This window comes from Botryllus schlosseri, chromosome 2 (genome assembly GCF_051294905.1).
Source record: "Botryllus schlosseri isolate E-star chromosome 2, Bs_hap1, whole genome shotgun sequence".
Taxonomy (NCBI): domain Eukaryota; kingdom Metazoa; phylum Chordata; class Ascidiacea; order Stolidobranchia; family Styelidae; genus Botryllus; species Botryllus schlosseri.
The window spans coordinates 9,317,919-9,344,501 of record NC_137237.1 but is presented as its reverse complement, the minus strand read 5'-3'; the positions used below and the strand labels follow the sequence as shown (position 1 = coordinate 9,344,501).

Genomic DNA, 26,583 nt, shown 5'->3' with positions numbered 1-26,583 from the left:
ATATTCGAAGTTAAATATGGGAACCATGAACAACAATGTAGTCTGATTTTCGTTGAATATTCACAACACCGATGAATCGATACATCTCTCTACAGTTGACTTCGGCGATAGAATTACCATCCCAATGCACAGCTCGAATGGTAGGCTCATCGGGCGTGAAATCCAAATCAAATAACACCAAGGTGTGTGTAAGATCCGTCCCAGCAGGGTGCCAGTAATCTTCCCTCATTTCCCACGACCTTAATCTCTTATTGATAAAGTAGTCTGCGAAGCACAAGCCACGTGCTTTGAGAGAATGCCAGTGTAGCGCCGTAGCGCGCGTGTTCGCGAGTCAGTCGCAGAGTCGTACACATACAATTAGATACATCTAACTTTGTTCTTTCTATATTCGTTAATATGTTGCAGTATGATTTGAACCTGGTAAATCTACAAGTTTCTGACCACTAATTACTACTATTTGGCTGTTCTGTGCTAGTAAAGAAAGCTCCTTGGATCTGCGTGTGTGATCAGGATTGCAAGAGTATACTCAGAGCGGTCATTAGTCAGTGACTAGTGCGTACAACAGGAACTGTAAGCTGTAGCGTCGACTCCAATCAAGCACTATACCAGCGTGTCTTGCAACAAGCCGTTGCAGCGACCGCTACAGTCAGAAACTTTACCAGTCATAAAGTTGAAAGTCGTAAAGGTGGAAATAATGGAAGCTGCAGCAACGTCAGAGATAGCTGACTGCTCAGCCGTACAAAGTCAAACTGTGGCAACGTCAGAGAGTGCTGACTGCCCAGTTCCCCCAAGTCCAGATAATGTTGAAGATGAACGTGGAAGTGTCAAAAAAGAAATTGTGGACCAGAGCCCCGCGAAGAGCAAGTCAGTGGGTTCTGATGTTCCAACCAGTAGTGACAGCACTTTCCATGGATTCGATCAGAGATTGGTTAAACTTGAACGCCAGTTCCGTGAAACGAAAGGAGAAGTTGAAAGATGTTTTGATGCAACTGAGACTGCCATAGCGCTGTCCACAAATAAGGAGGAAGTGCGTGAAGAAATGAAAAAAGTTGTGTGCCATCGAAACGAATTGCAGGAAATTACTGGAAAGATTATTTCGAACTACGCCGAGAATACGGAAACAAAGGAATTCGCCAACAGCATGAGGTTGGTTGAAATGAAATTTGAAAAAGTCCGGCAAGCCGTTACGGATTTCGTGATGCTTCCATCCGAAAATGGATCCATCTGTAGCCGCGCGAGATCTGGAGCCGGCTCGAGATCGAGTCGTCATACAGAAAACAGTCGCACCAGCCTCGCCATCAACAAAGAATTACGCTATGAAAGCATAAGGGAAACAGCCGCTTTGGAAGCAAAGCTGGAATTTTTGGAGCAAGAAGCTGAAATAAAAAGAAAGTTAGTTGAAGATGAAGCAAAGTTGTCGCAATTGGCCCTGAAGAGTCAAATTGCTGAAAAACGAGCCGTGATCAAGGCTTGTGAGCAAATTGAAAGGGAAGAAAACCCCTTTGGTTTTGATGACGATGAAGATGTCGTACGTGAAGAACCAAGTTATAGAGATATACGAAGTAAGGTTCCCGCCTTGAATTCGGAAGCCAAGGTACAAAACTTTATTGGTAGTAACTCGCATGTTCGTCCTGAAGTTGGGCAATGTAATATCAAATCTAGTGAACCCGTATCTTACGGCTCAGTTATTGATAAAAATCCTGTGCAAATGAACAATGTCCCGCATAATGAACCGGAAGAAACCGGCCGAAACACGTTTGCAAAGATGCCCGCTCATCATTCTATCGATATACCAATTGATCGTCAATACAACATGAAACCGTTGACGCGAATACCTGATATAAAAGTTTAGGTTTTTGATGGCGATGAAACTAATTATATGGAATGGGAAAATTCGTTTAAAGCGTTAGTTGAAGATAGAGTGTATTGTGTTCATGAAAAGATGAATTTGTTGAAACAACATCTTGGCCCGGGCCCGCTGAAAGTTGTGAAATGTTATTTTCTGCGTGGTTCTGAGGAATCCTATCGAAAAGCAATAAGTGACTTGCGAAGTAGGTATGGAAGCCCTGTCGTTGTTGGGCTGGCCTTCCTAGATAAATTGAAAGGTTGGCGTCATATAAAGGAAAATGATAGACTTGGGCTGCAAGAATTCTCTGATTTCTTGGAGCAAGTTTTTGTGAACAGAAGGTTTGTGCCAGAGTTAGGCATTCTTGATTACTCGTCAAGTCATATGTATGTGGTGAAGAAGCTACCTCCGTCACTGGTCGAGAAGTGGCGCGTTAAAGTGTTTCAATACAAGGTGGAGACCAATGATCAAAATTGCTACCCACCCTTTGAGTATTTCGTGTCATTTGTAAGAGAATAGTCTGAGCTTCAAAATATGCCGGAATTCAGAATGTTGAACGAAAACCGGAATAGTAATATCACGGAATCTGCTCAAAAGTATGGCCGTGATAGGCCATGTGTTTCATTTGGAACTAATGTTATGTCAGGCGAATATAATTGCATGTTTTGTGGAAAAAATGACCACCATATCCCAGATTGTGTGGATTTTGAGAATTTACCGTATGCTGAACGAATATCGTTTATGCGTGACAAGTTTTTATGTTACGGATGTGGGGAAAGATGTACTAGAACGCACCATGGTAAAAATTGTCCAAAACGCGTAGTTTGTGTGAAATGTGAAAAGTTACATTTAACTAGCCTGCATCCGTGCTCTGCTCCCGCTGTTTCGAATAGTATTGAAGTGTCCGAGTATAAAACTGTGGGTGATTGATGATAGTATAACTTGTGATTTGGTCTCATATTATCCCTGTCTGTTTTGTATAATCGCTATATGTTGTATGTGATTAGCATTTGTTTTTGTTTGTTACCTGTTGCCTGTTAGCCTGTGTTAGGGTCTATTTCTCCTTTTGTGTTCGATGTAATGTTTGTAAAAGATACCCCGACGTGGAGCCACATTGTTTACGAAAATAGTTGTTAAGACATTTTGTGTTGCACAAAAATGTCCTTAAAGGGGGGAATGTAAGATCCGTCCCAGCAGGGTGCCAGTAATCTTCCCTCATTTCCCACGACCTTAATCTCTTATTGATAAAGTAGTCTGCGAAGCACAAGCCACGTGCTTTGAGAGAATGCCAGTGTAGCGCCGTAGCGCGCGTGTTCGCGAGTCAGTCGCAGAGTCGTACACATACAATTAGATACATCTAACTTTGTTCTTTCTATATTCGTTAATATGTTGCAGTATGATTTGAACCTGGTAAATCTACAAGTTTCTGACCACTAATTACTACTATTTGGCTGTTCTGTGCTAGTAAAGAAAGCTCCTTGGATCTGCGTGTGTGATCAGGATTGCAAGAGTATACTCAGAGCGGTCATTAGTCAGTGACTAGTGCGTACAACAGGAACTGTAAGCTGTAGCGTCGACTCCAATCAAGCACTATACCAGCGTGTCTTGCAACAAGCCGTTGCAGCGACCGCTACAGTGTGCTTTCTCGATGTCAGGATCTGCTCAAAGGCATCATGCCTGTGTTTCAGCACTATCGTATGAGGCAAGAGAAATCTATAAACGCAAATACGTATTGCCATGGTCCCTGTCGATATAATCAACTGAAATCAACATCGCTCAATAGATATGTGGTGATGTTCTGTTTCGGAATGTGGCCTGGTGAGCTAGACCAAGACTTTTGACAACACATATTAATGTGTGAAATTACGAGACAGCGCTCTCTTGTGGGGGTTAACAACAGTCTTCATTCCACAGACTATCTATCGCAGGGGTGGGCGGGAAATTTTTTACTATCATAAAGGGGGGCATGTTCAAAAAAAGTGTGAGAACGATATGTTTTAGCGTCTTAATAGAAGAACGGGGATTGGGTTCTAAAGAGAGTTCAAATATATCATGTTTAACATTGCTTTTTCGAATCATGACGGCAAATAGATATTTTTTAATTAACCGCCACTTTATCATTATACCTAATATCAACACATTCACTCAGCAGCATTTATTAGCAATGTAATTTAGAAATAAAATTAAAATACGCTGGGGAATATAGCTAAAATTTTTCACCTGGCTCGTCAACGTATTTTCTATTTCTCATTTGCCCCGCGGAGGAAAATAATTGTCCAACCCTGCGATATATAGTCTGTGGAATGAAGACTGTTGTTAACCCCCGCAAGAGAGCGCTGTCTCGTAATTTCACACATTAATATGTGTTGTCAAAAGTCTTGGTCTAGCTCACCAGCAGACATGGGGTAATCGCGATTAGTAATCGTAATCGATTACGACGATTACAGCATTTTCAAGTAATCGTAATCGCAATCGAAAAAAATTCAAAGTAATCGTAATCGTAATCGACTACTTCACATATCTAATCGATTTCTTTGTGAAAGAACGATTACTTTTTATTTGTACAATGAATTTGACATAACCGAACATTCGTGAACAACGAAGAGATATTCTACCAGGTTATTGATAGCGCAAACGGTTGATTTTCAAACGCCACTTCTCATTATTACGTCAGACGTATTAGCTTTGCTCGCCCTTGCGTAAGACGCATCCACACGTAGCAAATATATATCCGATGTACATTGTTGTGTGATTGTTAGAACAGTGTCAGCCATGACGTATATCAGGTTATCAATACGCTCCAGACGCCACTACCTCGCAGCAAGATAATAATCACCACCCTGCCTATTTTCTAATAGTAACTTATGTTATGATGTTTGGTTATGCTTAGTTAAACGCAGTTTGGCCGCTGTGCTTGGCGAGCAGTAGACCTCCTAATATACGTATGTATTGTACGTACACCGGACAAAGATTTGAAATTTTATACTCGTCAAATAAAACATTACGATGGTTATAATCAACAGCTGCTGATATATATCATAACCGAACCGTTCTTTGCCGTTTCTCGTAACGGCAGCTTGCAGTATCTGTATTAAGTGGAAGGTAGAATTTTAAGTTCACTTTATCTTATTCTCATATGACTCTACTTGAAACGGGCGCCAATCGTTATTTCACAATTCTTCACTCGACATTTATACCTGTCGCCATAGCCATCCGCTTATACACCATGTTAGCTTGGGTTGTATAGGTACAATCAGGACCAAAACAGCAATTCGTCCCCCACTCCAAACGTTGGTATAGGTAGGGTTGTAACCAAGTCACAATGTTCGGAGTCACAAGTCAATATCACTTTTATAGTTTTGACTCGAATCAGGTCGAGTCATTTTTAATTCACCCCCGAGTCAAGTCCTAGTCCAAGTCAGCTAGTATAGGGTCGAGTCCGAGTCATTAGTGTTTGACTCGAGTACAAGTCCAAATCGCTATGTTCACAGATCAGTTTTCAGATCAGTCCGGTTCAACCCACTTTTTTCAACTCTGCTCGAGTGATATAGAATGACTCGTATTCATAATATAGTAATTTTCATCAGTTTTCACAGTTTACGGCACTATTTCCATGTACCAGGACTGATAGACGAAATACAAATAATATGGTAACTTTACTATTCTTCGAAGTGACATAGAATGTCTGTCTTGGCCGTTCTAGTCTCGAGTCATATGACTTGGTTAGAGTTATGCAAAATGACTCGAGTACAAGTCCAGACAATACAAAAATTGACTCAAGTCGAGTCAATTTACGCATTTGAAAAAATGACTCGAGTCAAGTCTAGTCACCAGATAATCGCGACTCGATTCATCACAACCCTGGGTATTGGGGCCCCATGGTGGTCAGTTTTCAAGTTGATGACTGAATTTCGTCATAATATTGGTAATTGCATTATATTGCCACCATTCAGATTTACCGGTAGAGCTGGGGGCACGTAATTCATAATTATAGCATCTCGTATGTTGTTATAATTACTTTATTGTATGTTGTTAATTCGTGACCTCCCGCCTTTTATATAATCAAAAGATACTGTCGTCGCCCAAACGTAGCGCGCAGACTAAAAGAAAAACTTTCGTGAGACGCGCACACAAATTGCCATGTCTTCATTCTTCTGTGAGTGCCCCGGCGATTACCAGAGAACCCGGACCTTGGAGAACCCGGCCTTACAAACTCGGCCCTCGGAGAACCCGGACCTCGGAGAACCCGGCCCTCGGAGAACCCGGATCTCGGGGAACCCGGCCCTGGGGAAATTTTGTATATCAAGCACGCGTGGTCTACTTGTTATGGTATTCATGGTGTTTTTCGACTACTCTGGACCTCGGTGAATGCGGCCCTCGAACAATTTTGGCAACCCTAATATCCCACCTCCGGCAACCCTAATATCCCCCTCCCCCAACCCTAATATCCTACCCCAACCTTAATATCCCCCCGCCCCAACCCTAATATCCCACCTCCGGCAACCCTAATATCCTAACCCTAACCCTAATATCCCACCTCCGGCAACCCTAATATCCCCCCTCCCCCAACCCTAATATCCCCCCTCCCCCAACCCTAATATCCTAAACCTAACCCTAATATCATACCCCAACCCTAATATCCCCCCTCCAACAACCCTAATATCCCACCTCCGGCAACCCCAATATCCTAACCCTAACCCTAACCCTGATATCCCACCTCCACCAACCCTACTATCCCACCTCCCCCAACCCTAGTATCCTACCCGAACCCAATGTCCCACTCCCCGAACCCTGATGTCTCCCTCCCCCTACCCTACCCAACCCTAACACCCCACCTCAACCTACAGTTGCAATAACGAGCAGACCACGCGTTGGGATATATTTTTCATCTGAACAAGTCACACACAATATGTGTTCGACTTTTTCCATTTCATTCTTCGGTTCTGAAACCAGATTTTGATTTGTCGCTCGGTGAGACTGAGATCTTGAGCGATCTCGATTCTTCTGCGCCTCGTCAGATATTGGTTAAAGTGAAATTCCTTCTCCAATTCCAAAGTTTGAAACATAGTGTAGGCGGTTCTCGGTCGTTTAAGCCGGTCTGTTGTCTGGTCTGCAAAAGACATTCGTCGTAATATTACATCCGCTTTATCTGCTTCTCAATTTTCATCATAGGTACCAAACTTCTCATGTGTAAGGAGGGTACTTTTTAGCCTTACCACGTCATCATGACTTGCTACGGTACAGACATAACTTACAAAGCATGATTTTATCAACAATATAATTGGTGTCTTCACTTTATATTTCTTGAGTGAGCCTGTAGACAGGTACTTTTAATTGAATTGACGAAAGAGTCAATCGGTCTATAGAATCGACGATCAAATAATTTTCCACTTAGTTGAAGCATGATGTTATTTCGTGACCTCCGATAAAATTGTCGCTATAGGCTACTCGAAAGATTCCAAATTCGTATTTCTTGATTGGGTGATGCGTTTTCCTCGTCGGGTCACATTTGTACCGTTGGTCTCCGATTTAAGAGCAGGACTATTCGTAGCCGTTATTTCGGAGCCGCGCAGTTAGGTCAACATCGACGGTTTCGGTAAACATTTTTCGGTCATTTTGGATTCTAAGTGTTGTCCCCGTCGATCTTTCTCGGAGCACACTTTACGGTTTCGAAGATTTTGCGAAACGTTTATATGTCGTGATGTGTCCTTGCGCGGATATGCACGTGACTAATGGTCCCGCACTAGCCTACTGCGCAACTCTAGACCGGTGAATCCTTACGGCTTCGAGCGAGACTAAAAAATACCGTCCTTTCATCATTGCGAATACAGTTTTACTCAACTCTGTAAATCAAGCGTATTTATTGCGTTAACAGCCAAAAAGAACATGCGCTCGGAAATAACTAGTTGACTACTTGACAGTTCGGAAACGAAACAGTTGGTAAATCCGTTACAATTCTAAAGCAAAATTCCTCCCTAAAAATTTCAAAATTCCCACCAAGGGGGGAATTCCCCCCGGTTGGGAACCACTGTTCTGTCGTGATTTCCAACTAATCCCGTGTGTATATATTATACGCTCCCTCTTCGATGATTAGGCAACCTACATCACTGACGACATATGATATAAAGAAACATTGATGCATCAGGGCTGTTTAAATGGATAATTTCATCCAATATATTTAAAATTTAAACGCCGGGACATTTCCACGCATCAAAAATAGATTATCACTTGAGAGGTTGGGCAAGTTGCGAAAGTATGGAAAAAGTATGAAATATGGTATTGAAGAATGTTGCTATGGTATGGAAAATTGTTAAGTATGGTATGAAACGATTGGGGCGGGTATGGAGTATGGAACATTTCCATTCCATTCCATACCATACCAGCATGCCCTGGCTCTTATATGCAGTGCTTTTCAACCCGTGGGATGGTACGCACTTGTGCGAATGAAAAAATATTGCAGTGCGAATGACGAAGGTGGTGCAAATGAAAATCGTCAATAATTGTTAATATTTCTGACGTGAAATAATTCAAATAAACCTAATCGGAAATTCAAGGCAGTGCCCCCCTAACTTTTGTAGTTGCGACGCAATTGTAAAAACTTGTTTGACTTACGACGCACCACTAATCGTAGCTTTAACAATAACTTAGTCTCTCACAAACCGTATAGTGAATTAATATTATCGCACTATAATTGATACGTAACGAAAAGCCTGGTTTGAAAGCCGGTGTAGTGAGAGATATTCAGTGTATCAGCCCGTCTGAGCCGGCGACAGGCTGGAAAAATGACGTCAAATTGACTTTCTGCTTTCTTTCGCTGAACAATCATCATAATATCGTAATAACTGTTCGATTAGTGCGAGGCACGAGGATAGTAGTAAATACCGACTCACAGACTCACATACACACATACACACATACACACAGACTCACATTTATGAGTTACTGTAACGAAATTTTTTACCCCTTCAAGTGTTATTAAAGTATGGGCCTTAAAGGGTATAATTTTGAGTTGACGCGGTGTCAGAGCTATTTTTTAGATATGTATGTAATATGCTATTTGTGAAATTTATTGAAAAATATCCGGCGATAGTTTTTAGATATCCAACTAAAGCCAATAAGCGAGACACGCAGAAAATATAGCTTGATCATGAGAATCTGCCGACCTTTGGTCTGAATTCGTGACAAAATTTGTCCGACTGGTTTTTTCTGGAAATCATGGTCGAAAACCGTTAGAATGAACTAGTGTATGGGTGTGCAGCGAACGAGCTCAGGCCTATGATGCTGATTCATTTCGAGGCCAAACCCTTCTGCGTCGGGGCACATGAAGACGTGAAGTTCTGGCCAACACACCGCTGATAAAATGCAGAGCCAAAACATCAGTGGCGACAAAACCTTGGCCAAAAATGACCGTCGCTGGATGACCAAACCTTTCGATAGGGATATGCTCCATTGTCGGCAGTCTGCACCGAATAGTCCCATTCTTGCAACCTGAGTAGACTGTAGTACAAATGAGACGCGCAGAGGAATTTAATTCACCCTCATTTGAAATCGCGTGCGTCAGACATGTTTCGTAGAGCTGTGCTTGGTAGAATTGTGCTGTGCGCGTTCTATATGTCATACATGTCCGTAAAATCGTAGCATACTAATGTAATATTAAAAGTGAATTCTTGTTCGTGGGTGAGGCTCGGGTCGCGAGATGCCACAAAAACTCAAACTTTGGTCGTAGTCTGAAAAGCTGGTTTAAGGTCAATAAACTGTTATGAACTTTAAAGCTAAAGAGCCGAACACACGATATCGTGACTTTCATTGCTCTTCTCATTTACTCACGAGACAAAATGGGAAATCGTATAAAAAACTGAACACAAGTTTTAGCAACGTATCTAGCGAGCTCCAATGTGCCTACTCTCCTTGATCGTTTCTGACCTTATTTTCCAAGATATCAGGCAAAAGACTCAACACAAACATGAGGATTTTTCACCGTTTCGACAAACTGAAACCCCCGGGACCTTCGTGTCATCTCTCAAAAACGATTTTTGCCAGCAAGCATTTTTCACTCTCGGTACATACGCTGCATTTTGGATAGGAGTGCAGAACAGTTTTTAATACCTGGCCATCCAAGCACTAGTAGACGTTCTTGTACAAAACCCAAAAATTTGTTTGGCCGACAAGGGTTTTAGTGAAATAGCTGACATCAAAACGATGGAAAAGAGTTGCTTTTTAATGATACGATTGATGGCTTAAGGTTAAGCTAGACTAGCCAATTTGTTGCACATCTTGACAAAATTTTGTTAAGTATCGTCATCTTCTTTTTGCAAAACAATTTTAAGTTAGTTTGTGCGAATGAAATATATTTTCCAAAAAAAGTGCAGATGTTATTGCTGAAGTTATTTCGCTCACTCGGATTCGGGAAAAGGTTGCGACGTCATGTGTTAAACCGATGATTTGCAGTAGCAACTTGCTGAATTGAACCTGGTGCCGAGAAAACTGTTTTTGCGTCCTTAGAACTATTCAAATTCATAGTATTTTTGCTTCTTCGGTGCATTCAAATCGATTTCGCTACGCTTGCTTGCAGGCCGTCTCGGCGTTTTAAACTTGGCATCTGATCAGCCCACACAAGTCCACCATTACCCTTGAGGGGAATCGAACCCACGATCGAAAAGCCGGACAAATCACCATTACACTATCTCGCTCGGTTCTTGACGTAATCTACATCGTTTGGTTCTAGTGCGTTCAGCAAGCGATGAAGGAACCTGAATAGTAGAACAGTATTTAGTCGGTAATCCGACAGCCGCCGAGCACATATAAGCAGCGTGTTGTCTTATACTTATACTTTTTCGCTGTACTCAAATAGATTTCGCCGTTCAACAGTATATTAGGCAACACTACTTCGAAAGCAGCCACTTCCGATTAACTGATAATAGCCTCAACCAATTTTGCTTTTATAAACCACTTACTCAAGTACTTTTGTGAGCCTTGAGCTTCTAGTTCCCCGTGCTATTCCATTTCTACTTCCACGTGCTACTTCCTACTTCCATTTTCTACTTCCACGTGCTACTTCCTACTTCCATTTCTACTTCCACTTGCTACTTCCTACTTCCATTTCTATTTCCACTTGCTACTTCCACCGTTACTTCTACATGTGCGTTGCAATCGGTAGCTCGATTCGAGCGTAACAGTGGCGCCACGGGAGGGCTTGCAGCATTGCCACCAAAAATTAGGGGTAGCCCAAAGAAGGGCTACTGATTGTACCCAGTTCACTCTGGGCAAGAATAAGCCATTAGTGTCCGCTTATCTCGCCTTAGACTGGATAGAGTCTATAAGCCAGTGGTTCTCACTCTCGTTCCCAAGCTCTCTTGCTTTTTCGGGTAGGACTATCAGCCACTATGCGTTGGGTATTCCTGGGGTATCGTCTCAATCGACAGATTATACACATCCCATCGATCCAAAGTAAGGGAACGAAACCAAGCCTCCGCTAAATGCGAGGGAAACAACGCCGGGGACGTCCCTCGCATCATACCTAGTATATTATTTTTGAGCGGACCCCAAGATGTCTCGATACACTGAGTATGCGCACCAGAATCAGGCGCCACAAAGCTACCGGTGTGAGTAACAGTATCGTGATGATATCCGATACTGCTCAGACCACAGAAGCCGCGCCATTCATCGGTATGAATGATTGTGCCCAGTTCTACTTCGGTGCGAATCAAGTCATGAAGAGTTCGCTTGTCTCGCCGTTCTATTGGGAAGATCCTCAGCTGTCCTGCTTTTCGATGTTGTACATTTCTAGAATCAATAGAAATTGAAACCTGGCGCATTCCAAACCCAAGGACCACGACGATCGCGACGAGTTGATGGACTGGTAGTACCAACATCTATGCGTGGAACAGTAGCGGAAGTACAGAACAGTCATACGATTTTCAAGGGCCGTAACTGTCGCATCCTCCCCCCCCCCAACCTCCAATCGGGAGGATCTTGAAGGGGCGCGAAATCATTTCGTTGGTTGTTTGTTGAACTTGAAAATTTTCTTGTCGCTGCAGGCCTGCGTTTAAATAAAATTAGTAGGCTAAGAGAAAATGAGCATATTTTAGAAAATATAGTCATATCGGCTGAGGCGAATACCACACATTGAACAGGAAATATAAATTAAAATATGATCAGGTACCAAACCACCCAGTATTAGGGCTGGGCAGAATCGAGTACCTGGGTGATTCGATTCTGAATCACGTAAAATGCTCCGAGTCGAGTCGAGTATTCGAGTATCACTCATTATGACGTCACAACCGAATGTATTATGTCAAAGTTAAAATATGTATCTTTTACGTCACCACGAAGAACATAATGCCTCTTATCCGTCACATTGAAGATGCTTTGGTATTTTTTCGACCATCCCGATTTCATTGCACTTCTTGACAATGTGGTGGGATGATCAGGACTTCGGAAATGTGTTAGTTCCAGTAACGTTCCTAGCTTTGTACTATGTCTCGTATGCTGAGATGCCGCCAATCAAGGTTTTAATGCTTCCTCGTTGGAAAATATTACCAAAACTATAACTCTCGTTAGTAAATTAACTTTCAGTTGCGAGGAGCGTATAATTTCAGTACTCGAAAAAATTGTCTTTTACTACTCGACTCGAATCATCAAAATTAATACTCGATTCAGATTCGAGTACTCGAATCATTGTGCCCAGCCCTACCCAGTATCCGCCCTCCAAGTATGAAATATCGACATTGTCCGAACAGTCGGAGAGCCGCAATGGATCATTGTTTTGCAGTAATCCGATTTTTTTAACAATGCAGATTTCAGATGTTGAGGGTGATTTTTCGTCAAAGTCCGGAGCCTGACCTTATTTTAATTTAGTAAACATTGTTTACATTCGATAATGTTACTGCTAATATATAGATAACTAACTAGTTATCTATAGTTAATGGTACCGTAAACTATTGCCGCACTAACAGGCTCATGCTGCTTGTTTTTGGTATTTTCTGACCAAATGGCTGCCGCTGTGCAACAATGGTGTGACGAAACAATTCCCCACACTTATTGTCCTACATTCTTTGGCGAAGAGCATAAACATACTGCTGTGGTGCTGTAACCTAAGTGAGTTTTGGAGGCTGTGTACCCGTTCGATTCTGGTGGAGGGAGTAGAAAAAAATGAATCTCCGATATAGATGCCACTATAGAATGTGACTAGTCACATTCCATAATGCCACACTCGACATTTATAGACGTCGGTGGTACAGGTTCGTGTAGAACATAGATGTACCGGTATACGGTACCGTGGGCCTGCCTACAAGAGCTGCGTTTAAGCGATATTTTGCAGTAGCAGTTACGAACTGCTATTTTCGGGATTTTCACTGTGATTTTCAACTGTTACTTTTTAGCAGTTATATTGGAGGTATAGCCTGCGTCACAATTGACCGCTAATCTAGTCGAAAAAGTGCAAATGTATTCTTAAGTTTAAAAATAATTACTTCTAAACTCGCCGATATCAAACCACAACTGTAAACTAATTAACCATTAATTATGATTGAAGTTATGATCATACAGGCAGAGTCGTCTAGCCTAGCCTTAAAACTTTTCTGTTCATCTTTCTATAAGCCTGAAGAAAATCCGGTAATGGAGTATAGTTACAGAAGTGCCCAATGCCATAGGCGCCGAACGCTAATTTTCCTTAGGTATGCGAGTTCGATGACGTCACAAAGGAATGACGTCATGATCTGACGGAATTGATAATTAGGGATAATGTAGCATCAATTCCATGAGGGTTAAGTGCATGCATAAATGCCGATTATGCAATATCTTCGTGTTAACAAACTTGCGCGTATGATAAGCTTGTCAACGAGTCCGGAAGTGCTGTCAATTAGCGAGTCCCTGATCGCTAGCGAACAATTAAATACGCCGCTTATCAACGCGTATTACGTAACCTCGGCGACGATTTGCGCAAGGCAAAATGTCCGAGTTGTTTTGGAATCTGTTCTATAATGGCACCGATTTTAGGTTGTTCAAACCTTTCTCGTCTTTTACAACTCAAACCTTGACAGTTGACACACATCTTTTGATGGTTATGTTTAGGTATTAGCGGAATTCACTTACGCATGCACGGCGCACTCACAATCGCACATGTCTGCGGACATTCGTTATCATTCAGTTCAGCGATGTCGCTCTTTAATTACAATCGCTAACCAACAAACACCTAACGGCATTGTCACCAAGCCATCGAAAGATTGGAGGCAACGCATGCTAGGCTCGAGAGATGGGAGCCAACGCATGCTCGGCTCTAGACGCGACAGTTGGCCAGCGATGATATCTCTCGTACCAGGCCTATTGCAGATGCGATTGTGTAGGCAAGCGATAATATCGCGTGCGCCAATGCACATGCGATAGTGCAGGCAGCGATGGCACTGGGCCTACTGCTGATGTGATTGTTCATAATGCTCAAGCGAGTGAAACTAGGCTTGTCGGAGACGCGACAAATCAGGCAAGCGTCCCAAGCGATGATTGCCGAGCGCACGGCAATCAATGACACAATTTCGTGATCATCTCAGCGGGAGATCGCGTCGCGTCGCGTTACATTGTGCACAGACAAATCTCGCTAATTGGCAACGCGCTTGCCGCTAATTGGCCGCGCGCAACGGGTTACCTCGCTCACATAAGCGGCAGCAGGTAATGTCGTAAACGGAAATACATTGCGATTCATTCTAAATATCACTATCGGGGCTTATGCCGATTCATGCCAAACCGAATTCTAGGTATGCCGCATACCTAAAAAAATGTCTAGGTATGCCTGGCATACCTTGCATACCCAGGTTCGGCGCCTATGCCCAATGCCCCCAATGCCCTTCATGACAAATTTGGATCTAATTTTGCATCCGCATATGTCATTCACTCAAATCGGGTCGTGGTTGAGGATAAGCTTAGACTGCTATTGTCACGAATGTGATGTGGTCTGGTTGAGACTCCACTGTAGTGGATCTGGTTTCTCGAATAATGAAACACACCAGGGAACTACAGGGATAAATGAACTGAATGTGAAGGCTGTGTAGTGTGTATGCTTAAGTGCTATTCTGTTAACTGTGATTTGGATTAGCAGGAAACTGCTACTGCTACTTGAAAAGCTTGACTGTCACTTTTTAACGGTATGCTATCTTTTTCACTTCTCTAGCTATGTATGTAGTGCATGCTCAAACTAAAAGGCTATGACGAAAACTGCAAACAAGCACTCAACTCGTGCATCGTTGAAAAACAAACATGGTCATCCGCCGGCGATTCTGAGCACGAATGCGAAGATTTTAGTTGTAAGCATATTGCTATGCGGCAGTGCTGCTGCGATCGCCATCTTTTCGACGTCCAACTCGGCAAGAACTGTAAACATCGATACCAATTCCGATTTTAGCTGTGACATACCATCCCCTTCTGTCCAAGATGTATATATGTGCGCTATGTCTCGTTGTAGTTTTGATGTTACGCTCTGTTCAGAACAATGTCCATTTGGATTCGCCGCCGACGAAACAGGCTGTCCGGCAGAATGTGCTTGTGCGCAGGAGGGCATTTTCCAAGGCGACATTCAATTTGAAGAGTTTGAAGTACCAAACATGATGGAGGAGTATGGTTACATATCTACAGAAGAAGACTTTGCTACGTTTGTAGGATCCGCTGTCAAGGGACACAGAATCCACGACCGTCAAATCGTTGGAGGGAAATATGTTGTTAAATATGATTTGGCAAGTAATCTCGTGGATGATCAGGAGTACTTGATTATGCAGTCATTAGCCTCTATTGAAGCTTTTAGTTGCATAAAATTCGAAAAGATCACGAGCGGACATATAGGTATGCATTTGAAATTTCAAAAGGACGTGAAGTGTTCAGCCAACATAGGCCGATTATTATTGGACGAAGCCAAAGCGGGGGTTATCAGATTGAATCCAATATGCGGTCTACCTGTGATAAAGCACGAGATTGTGCACGCACTTGGATTCTACCATGAACAGGCGCGCCCAGACCGAGATGCGTACGTAGAAATTGATTGGGCAAATATTATGGAGACACAAAAACACAATTTTAGAAAGAAATTAAGGTATGAGGTTCAAGATTTCAACTCGAAGTATGATTTCGGTTCAATTATGCATTACACCGGGGACAGTTTTTCAACAAAACGCTATGTAGATGTTATAAAGTCTTTCACCGGCGAAGTGGTAGGGGGGCGCGATTTCTCTGCTGAAGATATTTATGAATTGAACGCTTTATATAAGTGTTCTAATGTCACTTCTGGTGCAGCATTACAATGGAATGCGTGGTCGAGTTGGAGCAGATGTGATGAAACGTGCGGAGTAGGTAAGAAGACTCGATATCGATACTGCGTATCCCAAGAAAACAAATATTCACAATATTGCAAAGGAGACTCATTCGAAATATCGGACTGTGCAATGCCACGTTGCCCGGGAGGAGAGTGGAGTCAGTGGGGTCCAGCTGGTCCTTGTCAAGAGACATGTACGAACGATGGTTCAAGTATATCATTTCAGTATAGATATTGTCTGAACGGCCCAAACGCTTGCCCCGGATGGCAGACAAGCACGATAAAGAAATGTTACGTGCCGATTTGCAAGAAGAACGGATTGTGGCATGATTGGAGCAACTGGTCTGCGTGTCAAGAGACTTGCGGGACCGGCTTGCAGTCTCGAGCGCGATTATGTAAAAATGAAGTGAATATTGCAGTCGCCGCATGCGGCACGTCGTCGCTGAAAGAAGTTGAAATGCGAAAATGCGATTTAGACACTTGTTTCGCTGACCAGAAAACGTTCGGGCCGTGGTCTCAATGTTCTGCTACTTGTGAAGGGTACAGAAAAAGGACGTGTACCGGCGGTAAATGTTCTTCGTCTGTCGAGACCGAACCTTGCGGTCCGAGAAAATGCAACGAAGGTGCCATTTTCGCTACATCGAGAACGACCTTAGCCATAGACGACGTATGTAACGTCGCTTTTACAACGGAAAATTGGGTATTCGGAGACTTTAGTGGCGACGGCCGTCTGGACATTGTTTGCTTAGACGCGTACGGAGTGTACCAATTATCGTATGGTAGCAATTCCGGATTTAAAAAAGTGTGGTCCGGATCCTTCGATCGGTGCGGCGGCGGTGTTTTACTTCAGGGAGATTTTAACTTTGACGGGAAGAGCGATCTGGTTTGTAAGTCCAAGAGGGAGCGTCAACTCATAGTCCGATACGCAGGTGACAAACGCTTTCACGAGGCGCTGATCGAAGGGTGGGAGTTCTGCGCCAAATATTCTTCGCAGCTTACGACCGTGACGCGCAGTGGCAGAACCGCGCTTTTGTGTTACGATAGCAAGCAAGTTCTGGAGTTATGTATTTTGAAACGCTGACAACACTTTCTATAGCTGTGACGGAGAGTGAATGGGTACATGAGCACTGGGCAGTAGTTTCGATGTTGAAACCAGTCACGAACCACGGGAACTATTTTTTCTCGATCTGGAGATGGTGTTTCATGAAAATTTATTCCAAGACGCTGCCTGACTAAAACTCTTTTCCATGTTAGTTCGTAATGTTAGTATTGAAGTGGCTTGCCTAAATTCAAGTTTATAGACGTATACATGACACTATCGCGTCTGTTTTTTGTTTGGCTAGAATTACATCGTTTACGCGTGTGGCGAGGCGGCGATAGCGGTACGCCGATCCGCAGCTGCAACACGAAGGTTGCTGGCTCGAGTCCGCTCTGCGTTCTTCTAATACTCTTTAAATCCTTATTCCAATCGAAGTTACTACATGGCATCTTCTGCTGGGGAATTTGCATGATGACATTCGATCTACATCAAAATTACCGGCTATGACAATGTTGTATGTGGATCGAAGCCAGCCTTATTCCCCGATGTTTGTACACACCGATACATTGCATGTAATGTCATATACACCTCATTTACACGAATACTTGTCATGGGTACTTAATGTGTGGATGGAATACGCATTGTTATTTTTCATGGAGACAAAACACGGGGTGTAACATGTTTACTTGAATATTGGTCGTAGGTTCATACGAAGGTATGCACATCGGAACAAGAGCCTACAACTTGCAGGCCAGATAATGTTGAAATTATGGGGCTATAGACACGTCACATTTATGCTGTTCTAGTTTTATAGTTCCCGACTTCTTTTGGTCTTGAAATCGAGCCAATCTTACCGCTTTTGGGTTGCCAAATCATCTGTTATATTAATATGCAGTGTAAAATCACTTACTCTGCACGATAGTCTTCACTCACAGCACATGAATTTTAATATACAGCGTCAGCGTCCATTTATAATAGATAATCCAGTCGTGTAGGCAGTGGCGTAGCAGCCACTTGGCGGTTCTGGCTCTGCGCCAGGGGCGGCAAAATGAAGCTGCACAGTGAGAGAGAGAGAGAGAGAGATTGTATTCTTTTTCGCCTGCACAACCGAGATGTTTAGGCGACGGAGATGCGATACGGACTTCATAGTAAGATCAACTAGTCTGCACCCCCGTTTTTTTCTCATCCGCCATTGCTGACCGCCTAGCGGGATAACCGCTGATACCAGTTTTCGAGTCATTGGTCTGACCCGGCCGGGGATCGAACACACGACCTACCGATCAAGAAGCCGTACGCATCACGATTACACTTTCTCGCTCGGCACAGTGTACACAGTCGGCTAGAAGAAATGTAATTGGTAGTCCTATATAGCTGGCGTCCCGTGAGCTAAAATTTAATGAAACAGGTCTCAATCGAAAGCTATAGTGTCGCGCTGATTCCAAAAACTCGAATTAATATGTTAACATGGCAATGGAAGCACTCCGAAATAGCCGTCAAGGCCGATTGTTCGGAGAGTTCGCGGAAAAAAGGAGAACGCCTAGCGAACAATCAGATGATGCTTGCTTCAGTGTTGCTGAAGAAGTTAGACGATGCCTGTTTCAAGCTTTTGGGCAGATTCAAACTTGAAGCCGAAACTAGGTTTACAGGCATACACCACTTAAATCAGGGGCGGGCAACTTCTCCAGTCGACAGGCCGGATATAGGAAAATTAAGTACTTGGCGGGCCGGATTGCTGAGTCGATACATTATTCACCCATTTATCCAAATACAAGGAATAAATCGTATATAGTGAATGTATTTTAACGACAGCAATGTCACTTCAAAGCCCTTTCTCGCCGATAATGACGAAGACAATGTGGATTTGAGAATAGCGTTGTCATACAGGCGCCGCCATGTCTGGTTCACTCTGATCAATCAACACACGGTGCAATCCTTAATTAGGATTTCAAGGCGTTCGATAAGTCCAGTACCCAAAATTTACAAAGATATCAATTCATTAGATTGGGTACGTGACGAGATAGCGTCGTTGTTCAACTATGTGGCCTAATTAGTCGCAATATTGATTTCATGTGGCCTGCGTCCTCTACGAAATTTGAGAGAAGTAGCCCGAGACCCGTTTTGAGTTGGCAACCACTGGCATAAGCGGTGTCCTACAAGCCTAGAATTGTGCCGTGCTACATCTCGGCAGTTACGGAATCAAAAATAAGAAATATCAGCCTGGTGTAAATGACCATTGTAGTCGACAAACACTATGATTACCACAAACGACATTCAGAGGTGGTCAGTAACGAAGTACTTCTACTTTTTCGAAGTACTCAAGTAGTTTCCCTCTACTTCTGGTACTTACTCAATTAGATCTGATTTTCGCTACTTCTACTTCTACTTCGTAATATTTTGTGATCTACTTACTTACTTTTCGCTATTTTCAGTTTGTCAAGTAGAAGTAGTTCAATCTTCCCATCAGGAAGATAGCCTGAAGAATTTCGGGGCTGTTTTCACGGAGCATCAACATTTAATTTTCATAAAAGTTGGATAAAGCCCAGAATTTTCGTCGCGCTTCGCGCGCAGTGGTTACGGGGTTACATGTATGCTTTCACGAAAGTATCGATGAATATAATTTGGGTAGCGGGTCGGCGTGATTCCGTTCACACAGGGATATCTAGAACTAGATGTGGCCCGCGAGAGGTTTTACGTGGCCCGCGAGGTAATTTACTATTATGTTATCGAAAATGAATTGCTCAGATTGTGAACTTGCAATGCCAACCAAAAATTACAATTCTGGCTGCGACACTTGGGATGTTGATGACTAAAATATCAGTTGCGACGCATTGGCAGATCCAGGGTCCAGTCACATTTTCAATAAATCGTCGTACATTACAATAAACTAAAATAGTAGCGAAATTTTTCTTCACGCTTCGCGTGTTTAATTGTCACACGATTTCTTGCTTGGTAGCCTACCCCCTACGGACAATAAAAAAAACGCCCAATTTACCCGATTGAGTGTAACTGTATTCGCAATTACGCGAGAAAGTCTTTTCGCGTTTGCGCTCGCATAATGATCGTCGACGGTGAAATGTAGGCACAACATTATTGTCGCATATTATCGGAGACCTTCGATATCGATGTGGCCAGACGCCGAATAGTCGTGTCCTTGCAAACTGAGTCTAGCGGGCGGTATTAAATAGACCCGCAATACTCAAGTAATAATATTATTGACCTAGTTTATTTATAAACTTAGAAAATTTACCCGCATGGCGCGGCTAGTGGACCGCACACTCGTTCGTCAATTGCATGTGCCCCTTTAGCCGAAAAGGTTGGCCATTCCTGGTCTATATAGATTACTAATCTACCCATAGGTTAGTTATCTAGAGTAATCTCGAGTCTGTCAGCCGTCAGTAACATCCGATGTAGCAACGAAGACATATAGGTGCCGCCGTGCTGGCTTGTGACGTCATACTGAATACTTGTCAATTGTCGACAACATCATAGTTGCACTAGAACGCACTTTACTCTATGGTCTATGCCATTGCTGTGCACATGCAGGCCTGCTGTTCAATTATGATAAATCAGCAGATGTGTTTGTTGCATATATATACAATGGCATCTTATGTAGGCTTACCATATCTTGGAAATCTAAAAAGAGGACACTTTTTCAAAATTTGCAACTTAGTAGAATTCTCAAAAACCGGTGACTTTCCCCCCCCCCAAAAAAAGCTCATCTTCTCCGCTCAGAGCTCAAAATCAGGTGGATGACTAAAAAAAAAAGGTCATCTTTTCGCTCAGAGCTAAAATCACCGTTTTTCACTCCGAAATACCCGCCGGAGCTTCACTTCTGTGATAATTTGCGGCATATCACTCGCAATTTGCTCTAAATCTGACCTAAATTTTCAAAAAAGAGGACAAACGGGCGTCCTCCGAGGACACTTTCAAAAAAGTCAAAAAAGAGGACAAATCCTCTTAAACGAGGACGTATGGTAAGCCTAATCTTATGAAATAGGTCGGAGCCGGAGCTACTCCTCAAATAACGGGCTCCAGCTCCGGCTCCGGCTGAATTTTATGTAGAGCTCCGGCTCCGGTTCCAGCTCCGGTGAAAATGCACGGCTCCGGGGCTCCGGCTCCGGGATCCGGCTCCGGCTCCAAAGCCCTGGTCACAAGTCAATCTCACTTTTATAGTTTTGATTCGAGTCAAGTCGAGTCATTTTCATTCTATTTTAAACACTGTTTAAAACATTTTAAAACAGCATTTGTTTTGAATGTAATCCTATATGTAATTATGCGAGAAAATGCAAACTTGCTGGTCCCCTTAATTTGCAGACCGTGTGCGACCAAACAGCTCCTTTGTTTTTATTCACACACAAACAACGCTTATACGGTTATTTGCGCCACGACAGTAACTTCAGTAATCATCATTTTATTTAGCTCATACTCCCGTAATGCCACCCCGGTCACCCTCGGTTTTGCTCAACTGACGCCGTAAACCGGTATTTCACAATTGGCCAGACACCTGACAATCTTCGTGGCGCGCAGACCGTTCAAATGGAATTACTCATATTATGGTTTCGAGCTTGACATCGATCTGAATATCGAATGCCATGGCATGTATTCGCATGGATGGAGCCTGCTTCCAAACTGAATATGCTGTGTGATCGTTCAAGCATCCTATACGATTGCGAAATTTTTAAGAACCATCAATTTTATGCTTAGCAGTTCAATGTCACGGCATTCACGGAGTCACGTACAGTTATTCCCCTACTGCACTTTGTTCGATGCTTCCAAGGATGCTTAGGCGCAGGCACTATAGCTTGAGGTCGAAGAAAGGTGTCCTTCATCGTTGATATAGATTATGGAGAATCACCAACACATTTTTTTATCCTTTTAAATAGTAACATGCTGGAAACGAATGAAATAGCTTTTGAGTAGGATTCTTCAAGATTTCATTTATAGTAGTCGAATTGCGATAGCGCTAAACAACTTTGCACCGATAGTACAGACAGACAGAAGAAATAGGTGACATATAAGGCTAGATCAAAGCGAGTTGTTAAGATTTCAGTATCGAAATTACTTATAGAACCTTGGCTCATGCCGATAAATCTTCAAATGCTACAAATAACACTCGGTATAATTGTAAAAAATTACTGTCCTTTATCATTACCCCGAAATATAAAATGACAAAGGCAAACACTCAGAAAGAGTCTTATGTTCAACCATCGGACAGTATCGTTGGTCTCCTATGAAAATCAGGAATGAATAATCTGGAACAGATATAACACACCGGCGTTACAAATAGAGCTTACTGAAGATTCGGTTTACGACGCTACACGACACAGATAAGACCCCTGTGTCAATAAGATGCATAATGTGCGATTATATACGTGATACGTGATATTCGCAATAAGGTTTTATCACCGTGACAATCTATTATATTATACGAAACGAGTTCGATTCTAAATCATTCGGTGTAGGCTATAATTGATGAACTACTGCCACCATGGGTAGGCCTAATCGTAATATGGTACACTTCCTTGATTGCTTCCTTAGAGTGCAATTTCCATTTTCTTGAACTCACTTCGTTCGCATGAATAATTTCAATTCAACGCCAATCGAGGTCTACTAAGTTGATAATCCAGTGAATATTCGATACTCATTACGATGGAAACTACTACGGAATGTGCATTTACGCCTATTTTGCATTTTTAAATTCATGAAAAATAGATCGTATGACTCTGAAAAATTCATTAGTTTATTGATCTTCACGAGAAATTCTTCTACAGAGACGATTACGATGCTGTGATGACCGGTGCAGAGCCGCGGCGACTAAGAATACAGGAAATATAGCATGCTGGAGATAGGACACACACAAATTCCGGGCCATTTCGCAATACACACGGTATCACAATATGCAAATACATGCGGCATTTGAAAATGCAGCTTAGCAATCAATCATTTGGGGTTTGTATTAGCATATTCTATAAGGATAAGCAATCAATCGGATGGTATGATCGACGATTCAGTCAACCTGGCAATAAAATCCCTTTTGCAATGCTACATCATGGGGCTTATATGATAATCGGTTTTGTCGGCATAGGATTGCTTGCTAATTGGTTACGATGGATAGGTTTAAGAAATGAACATGAACAAGGAAAGATGACTGGCAAACCGGTAATCAGAGCGTTGGCTCCTGACCCTATCGATTGCTAATCCACCATCAGCAGTAGCGTCGTCGTATCCATCTTGCAAGTGTAATCATAATGTGGTGATCCCTAGCGGCGACTGTTTGAATGGCAATAGGAATCCGTATTTTCATGTACGCTACCACTCTATAGCATTACAGGATTAGGGAACTTATGTAGAGCTAAGTACTGAGGAGGCAGCGCGATTGCGAGGTAGGGCAGCTCTTATCTACTTTGCAAATGTTTAGATTTGTCAGTTTTTTGCCGAGGTGTCGTAGTACGCAAAGGTGATAATTGTGGACCGTGATATCGTTTCATTGCCAATGAAGTTGCGGAAAAAATAATACGAACGCTTACCGACAATAACCATATAGTTACCACCATAAAGACGGTATACTGCACGGTGTGGCCTACACTCTTTAACGAAATGAGTGTGTATTCACACCTAAAGGCTGTACACTACAACAGGACCAACTCGAAATTATATCGCGGTTATCAATCCTACGTGTTGTGTTCATCTTCATACCTTCATACCAAGCATCATTGGGATTAAAACATTGTATTTGATTTACACCGTGGTTTAGCTCTGAGGTAGGTGCTGGTTTGGTGTAACACGGGTGTATATTCACACCCGTATATCACCGGCGGAACACGGGTCACGGGTGTAAATTCACATTCTTTTGATACACGATCCTGTTCAGGCTTGGAATAGTAATTATATTAGTGTGTTGTATCCTTTTGGGCGTCCACGCAGTCGACATCTGCTGACTGTCTTGGTGATGTGTCATTTGTGAATTCGGTTTCAACGGTTTGATCGATTCCTGGTCTCCATCCGTGATTGAAATGAAAGCCCTGGAAATACCCGCGTCTGCGTGATCGGCTATTTCGGTAATGGTAGCCACAAATAGACTTTGTTCACCTAGACCAGTGGTTCCCAACCTTTTTCGACTCATCGCCCCCTTTTCAAACTCCACACCGATCTTCGCCCCCCAAATATTGGGAACCGAAAAATGGACATACAGACTGAAATCACCGGCGAGTTGACTAAGAGAAAGGGTCAACTTTTCGGATCGACCTCGAAATTACACTTTTCCAGCTAAATTTTGGTGAGTTGACTAACAAAAATGGTGATTTCTCCGACTTGATTCACAAAGGACCGTAACAGCACTTCGTCAGCCCCCCCCCCAATACGTTGGTCTTGACCCCCCTCCATAGGGCGATAAAGCAAACTTTTGCACCCCACAGACCCTACTCCCCCGATACCTCTTTACCGCTACTTCTCAGCACAAATTGTTGGACTCTTTAGTTAGCCGGCTTAATTCGCGCTAAGCGCGAAAAATTTCTATCATTGATGATTGAATCGGTCAATATGATCGGGAATTGCATATATAATGCTGTCAAGTTTTTATCCTCTCTCTGCTCATGTATTCAGATTTACCGGTACAGCTGAGTGAGGTGTCTTGGAAAATGTAGGGCCCGTAAATAATAATTGAACATATTCGGGTGGACCCTTGGGTATAATGACTTCGTTACGTAATGACATTTCGTGGCTTGTCTGCTATGTCAAAAGATATTCAATTCGCCCATACGAACTAAACTAAAAGATGCACACTATGTCAAATTTGTATTTCTGCACTGGTAATTGATTTTTCTCAACGAGATATTTTTTGTTGGGTTCTGATTGCCAGGACAGGAACATTTGGCGCCAGCCATTTAGGCACCTATGGACAATTAAATATATATGTATATTGTATATCGTATATATATCGAAGTCGGTCAGCTTGAAGGCATTCCTTTTCCGCCAAGGTTTTTGTCGTTCTGGCACACTTCTCGGAATCGCATGTTACATGGCCTGAAACTTCATATGTCTTGGTGCGTCATGGTGTGATAATGGCTGACGTCGAGATGCCGATTTCTATATCTCATGCGCATTATTTTTTGGAGGAAGGGTATCCAATAAGCAAGAAATATGAGACCACGAAATGGCACGCAGCGCGAAATTTTTTTGAAAAAGTTTCCTAAATTTCCAAAGAATACTCTATAATTATTATTAATTCACGAAAAAATTGTGGGCACCCTTCGAGCTCGGGCCCCCCATCTCAGTTGGGGTCATGGACCACAATATAGCCATTTCAACGCGCCATCGCCCCCCTGTCGCCCCTTTCGTCCGTTTTCGCCCCCTATCGCCCCCTTGGCTATTTTCGCCCCCCTGGACTGACAAATCGCCCCCTGGGGGGCGATATCGCCCACGATGGGAACCACTGACCTAGACCAAGGTGACTCCGAGTAACTTGGTCTCTTCTATACTCATAATCGATATCAACACCGCATTGTCTTCTAAGTCGAGTGTTGGAACAATGCCCATTTTCATATTTTAGGGCGATTTTGACGATGTTCCCAGTGCCATGACAGGTTCCGGATTGTAATTTACATTTTCAGGATCATTTTGGCCGTAGCTTTCGACTAAGACCGGTTTTATTAAATGTTTGGTATGGGTTTTCTGCTATACGATTTCCCCAAAAAGTGTATTTATTTCTCCGACGAACCACTACTCTGAGATCCCATTTTCGTATAATTCCTATCTAGAAATATTGTCGCTTTCGAGTTATCGTGCAATAGATTCTATTCCACGACTTAAAAAATCCCGCGTTGAATATTAAAGAATATTATGCGTGAATGGTATCAACTATATGACGTCATGCCTATAGCTGTTTGTATAAGTACTGGCCAAAACATCGGCATTGCTCCGGAGAAGGTGACCGATGTAGCTGCTACAATGCGATAAAGGTGATGGTGAATGTATTACTTCTACGGTCTTTTGCAAGAACGGTACTTTGCTTTAAGGAAGACGAGATCTGCATGTATGCATGGCATTGAGTTTGTACGCCTCGCTCGATTGCATGACTGGTACTTCTGAGCAGTGTAGCAACGATTTCGTATAGCAGCATTTGTGCCTTTTATTCGTGATTAAACTTTCACCAGGCCACTTGCTATCAGTAGATTAAAGCCTGACACTGTTTTGTCAATCATATTTCATCTGTATAATTTCAAATTCTTGAATATGATTTATAATACAACTATGTTTTCAGCAGTGCAGCATAGATATATACAGTGAACGAAGGAATTTGCCATTCGTCGCCTTGTCGTCATGTCGCCCTGAGATCTTTCTATAGGTGGCGCTGAAGGATCGGTATCGATTTGCTCAAAATAGTAAGTTCGAAGCCAGCAAGTGTCG

The 26,583-nt window shown here is 42.8% G+C and overlaps 2 protein-coding genes across 3 annotated transcripts in view; one reads left to right on the top strand and one right to left on the bottom strand.

Annotated features, from left to right (window-relative positions):
* The window catches only part of LOC145433385 (actin, cytoplasmic 3-like), a 162,346-nt gene that overhangs the window by 111,806 nt on the left and 23,957 nt on the right, over window positions 1-26,583 (bottom strand). The gene's annotated exons all lie outside the window — the stretch shown is intronic.
* On the top strand, window positions 12,960-17,455 carry LOC145433377 (uncharacterized). 2 transcript variants are annotated; one of them, XM_080310464.1, is made up of 2 exons: window positions 12,960-13,086; window positions 15,323-17,455. In XM_080310464.1, exons 1-2 carry the CDS (start codon window positions 13,050-13,052, stop codon window positions 17,218-17,220), a joined length of 1,935 nt encoding a protein of 644 aa, XP_080166590.1. In that variant the 5' UTR covers window positions 12,960-13,049; the 3' UTR covers window positions 17,221-17,455. The 2 variants fall into 2 exon arrangements, with proteins under 2 accessions (XP_080166590.1, XP_080166591.1); XM_080310465.1 differs by lacking the exon at window positions 12,960-13,086 and adding an exon at window positions 14,988-15,210.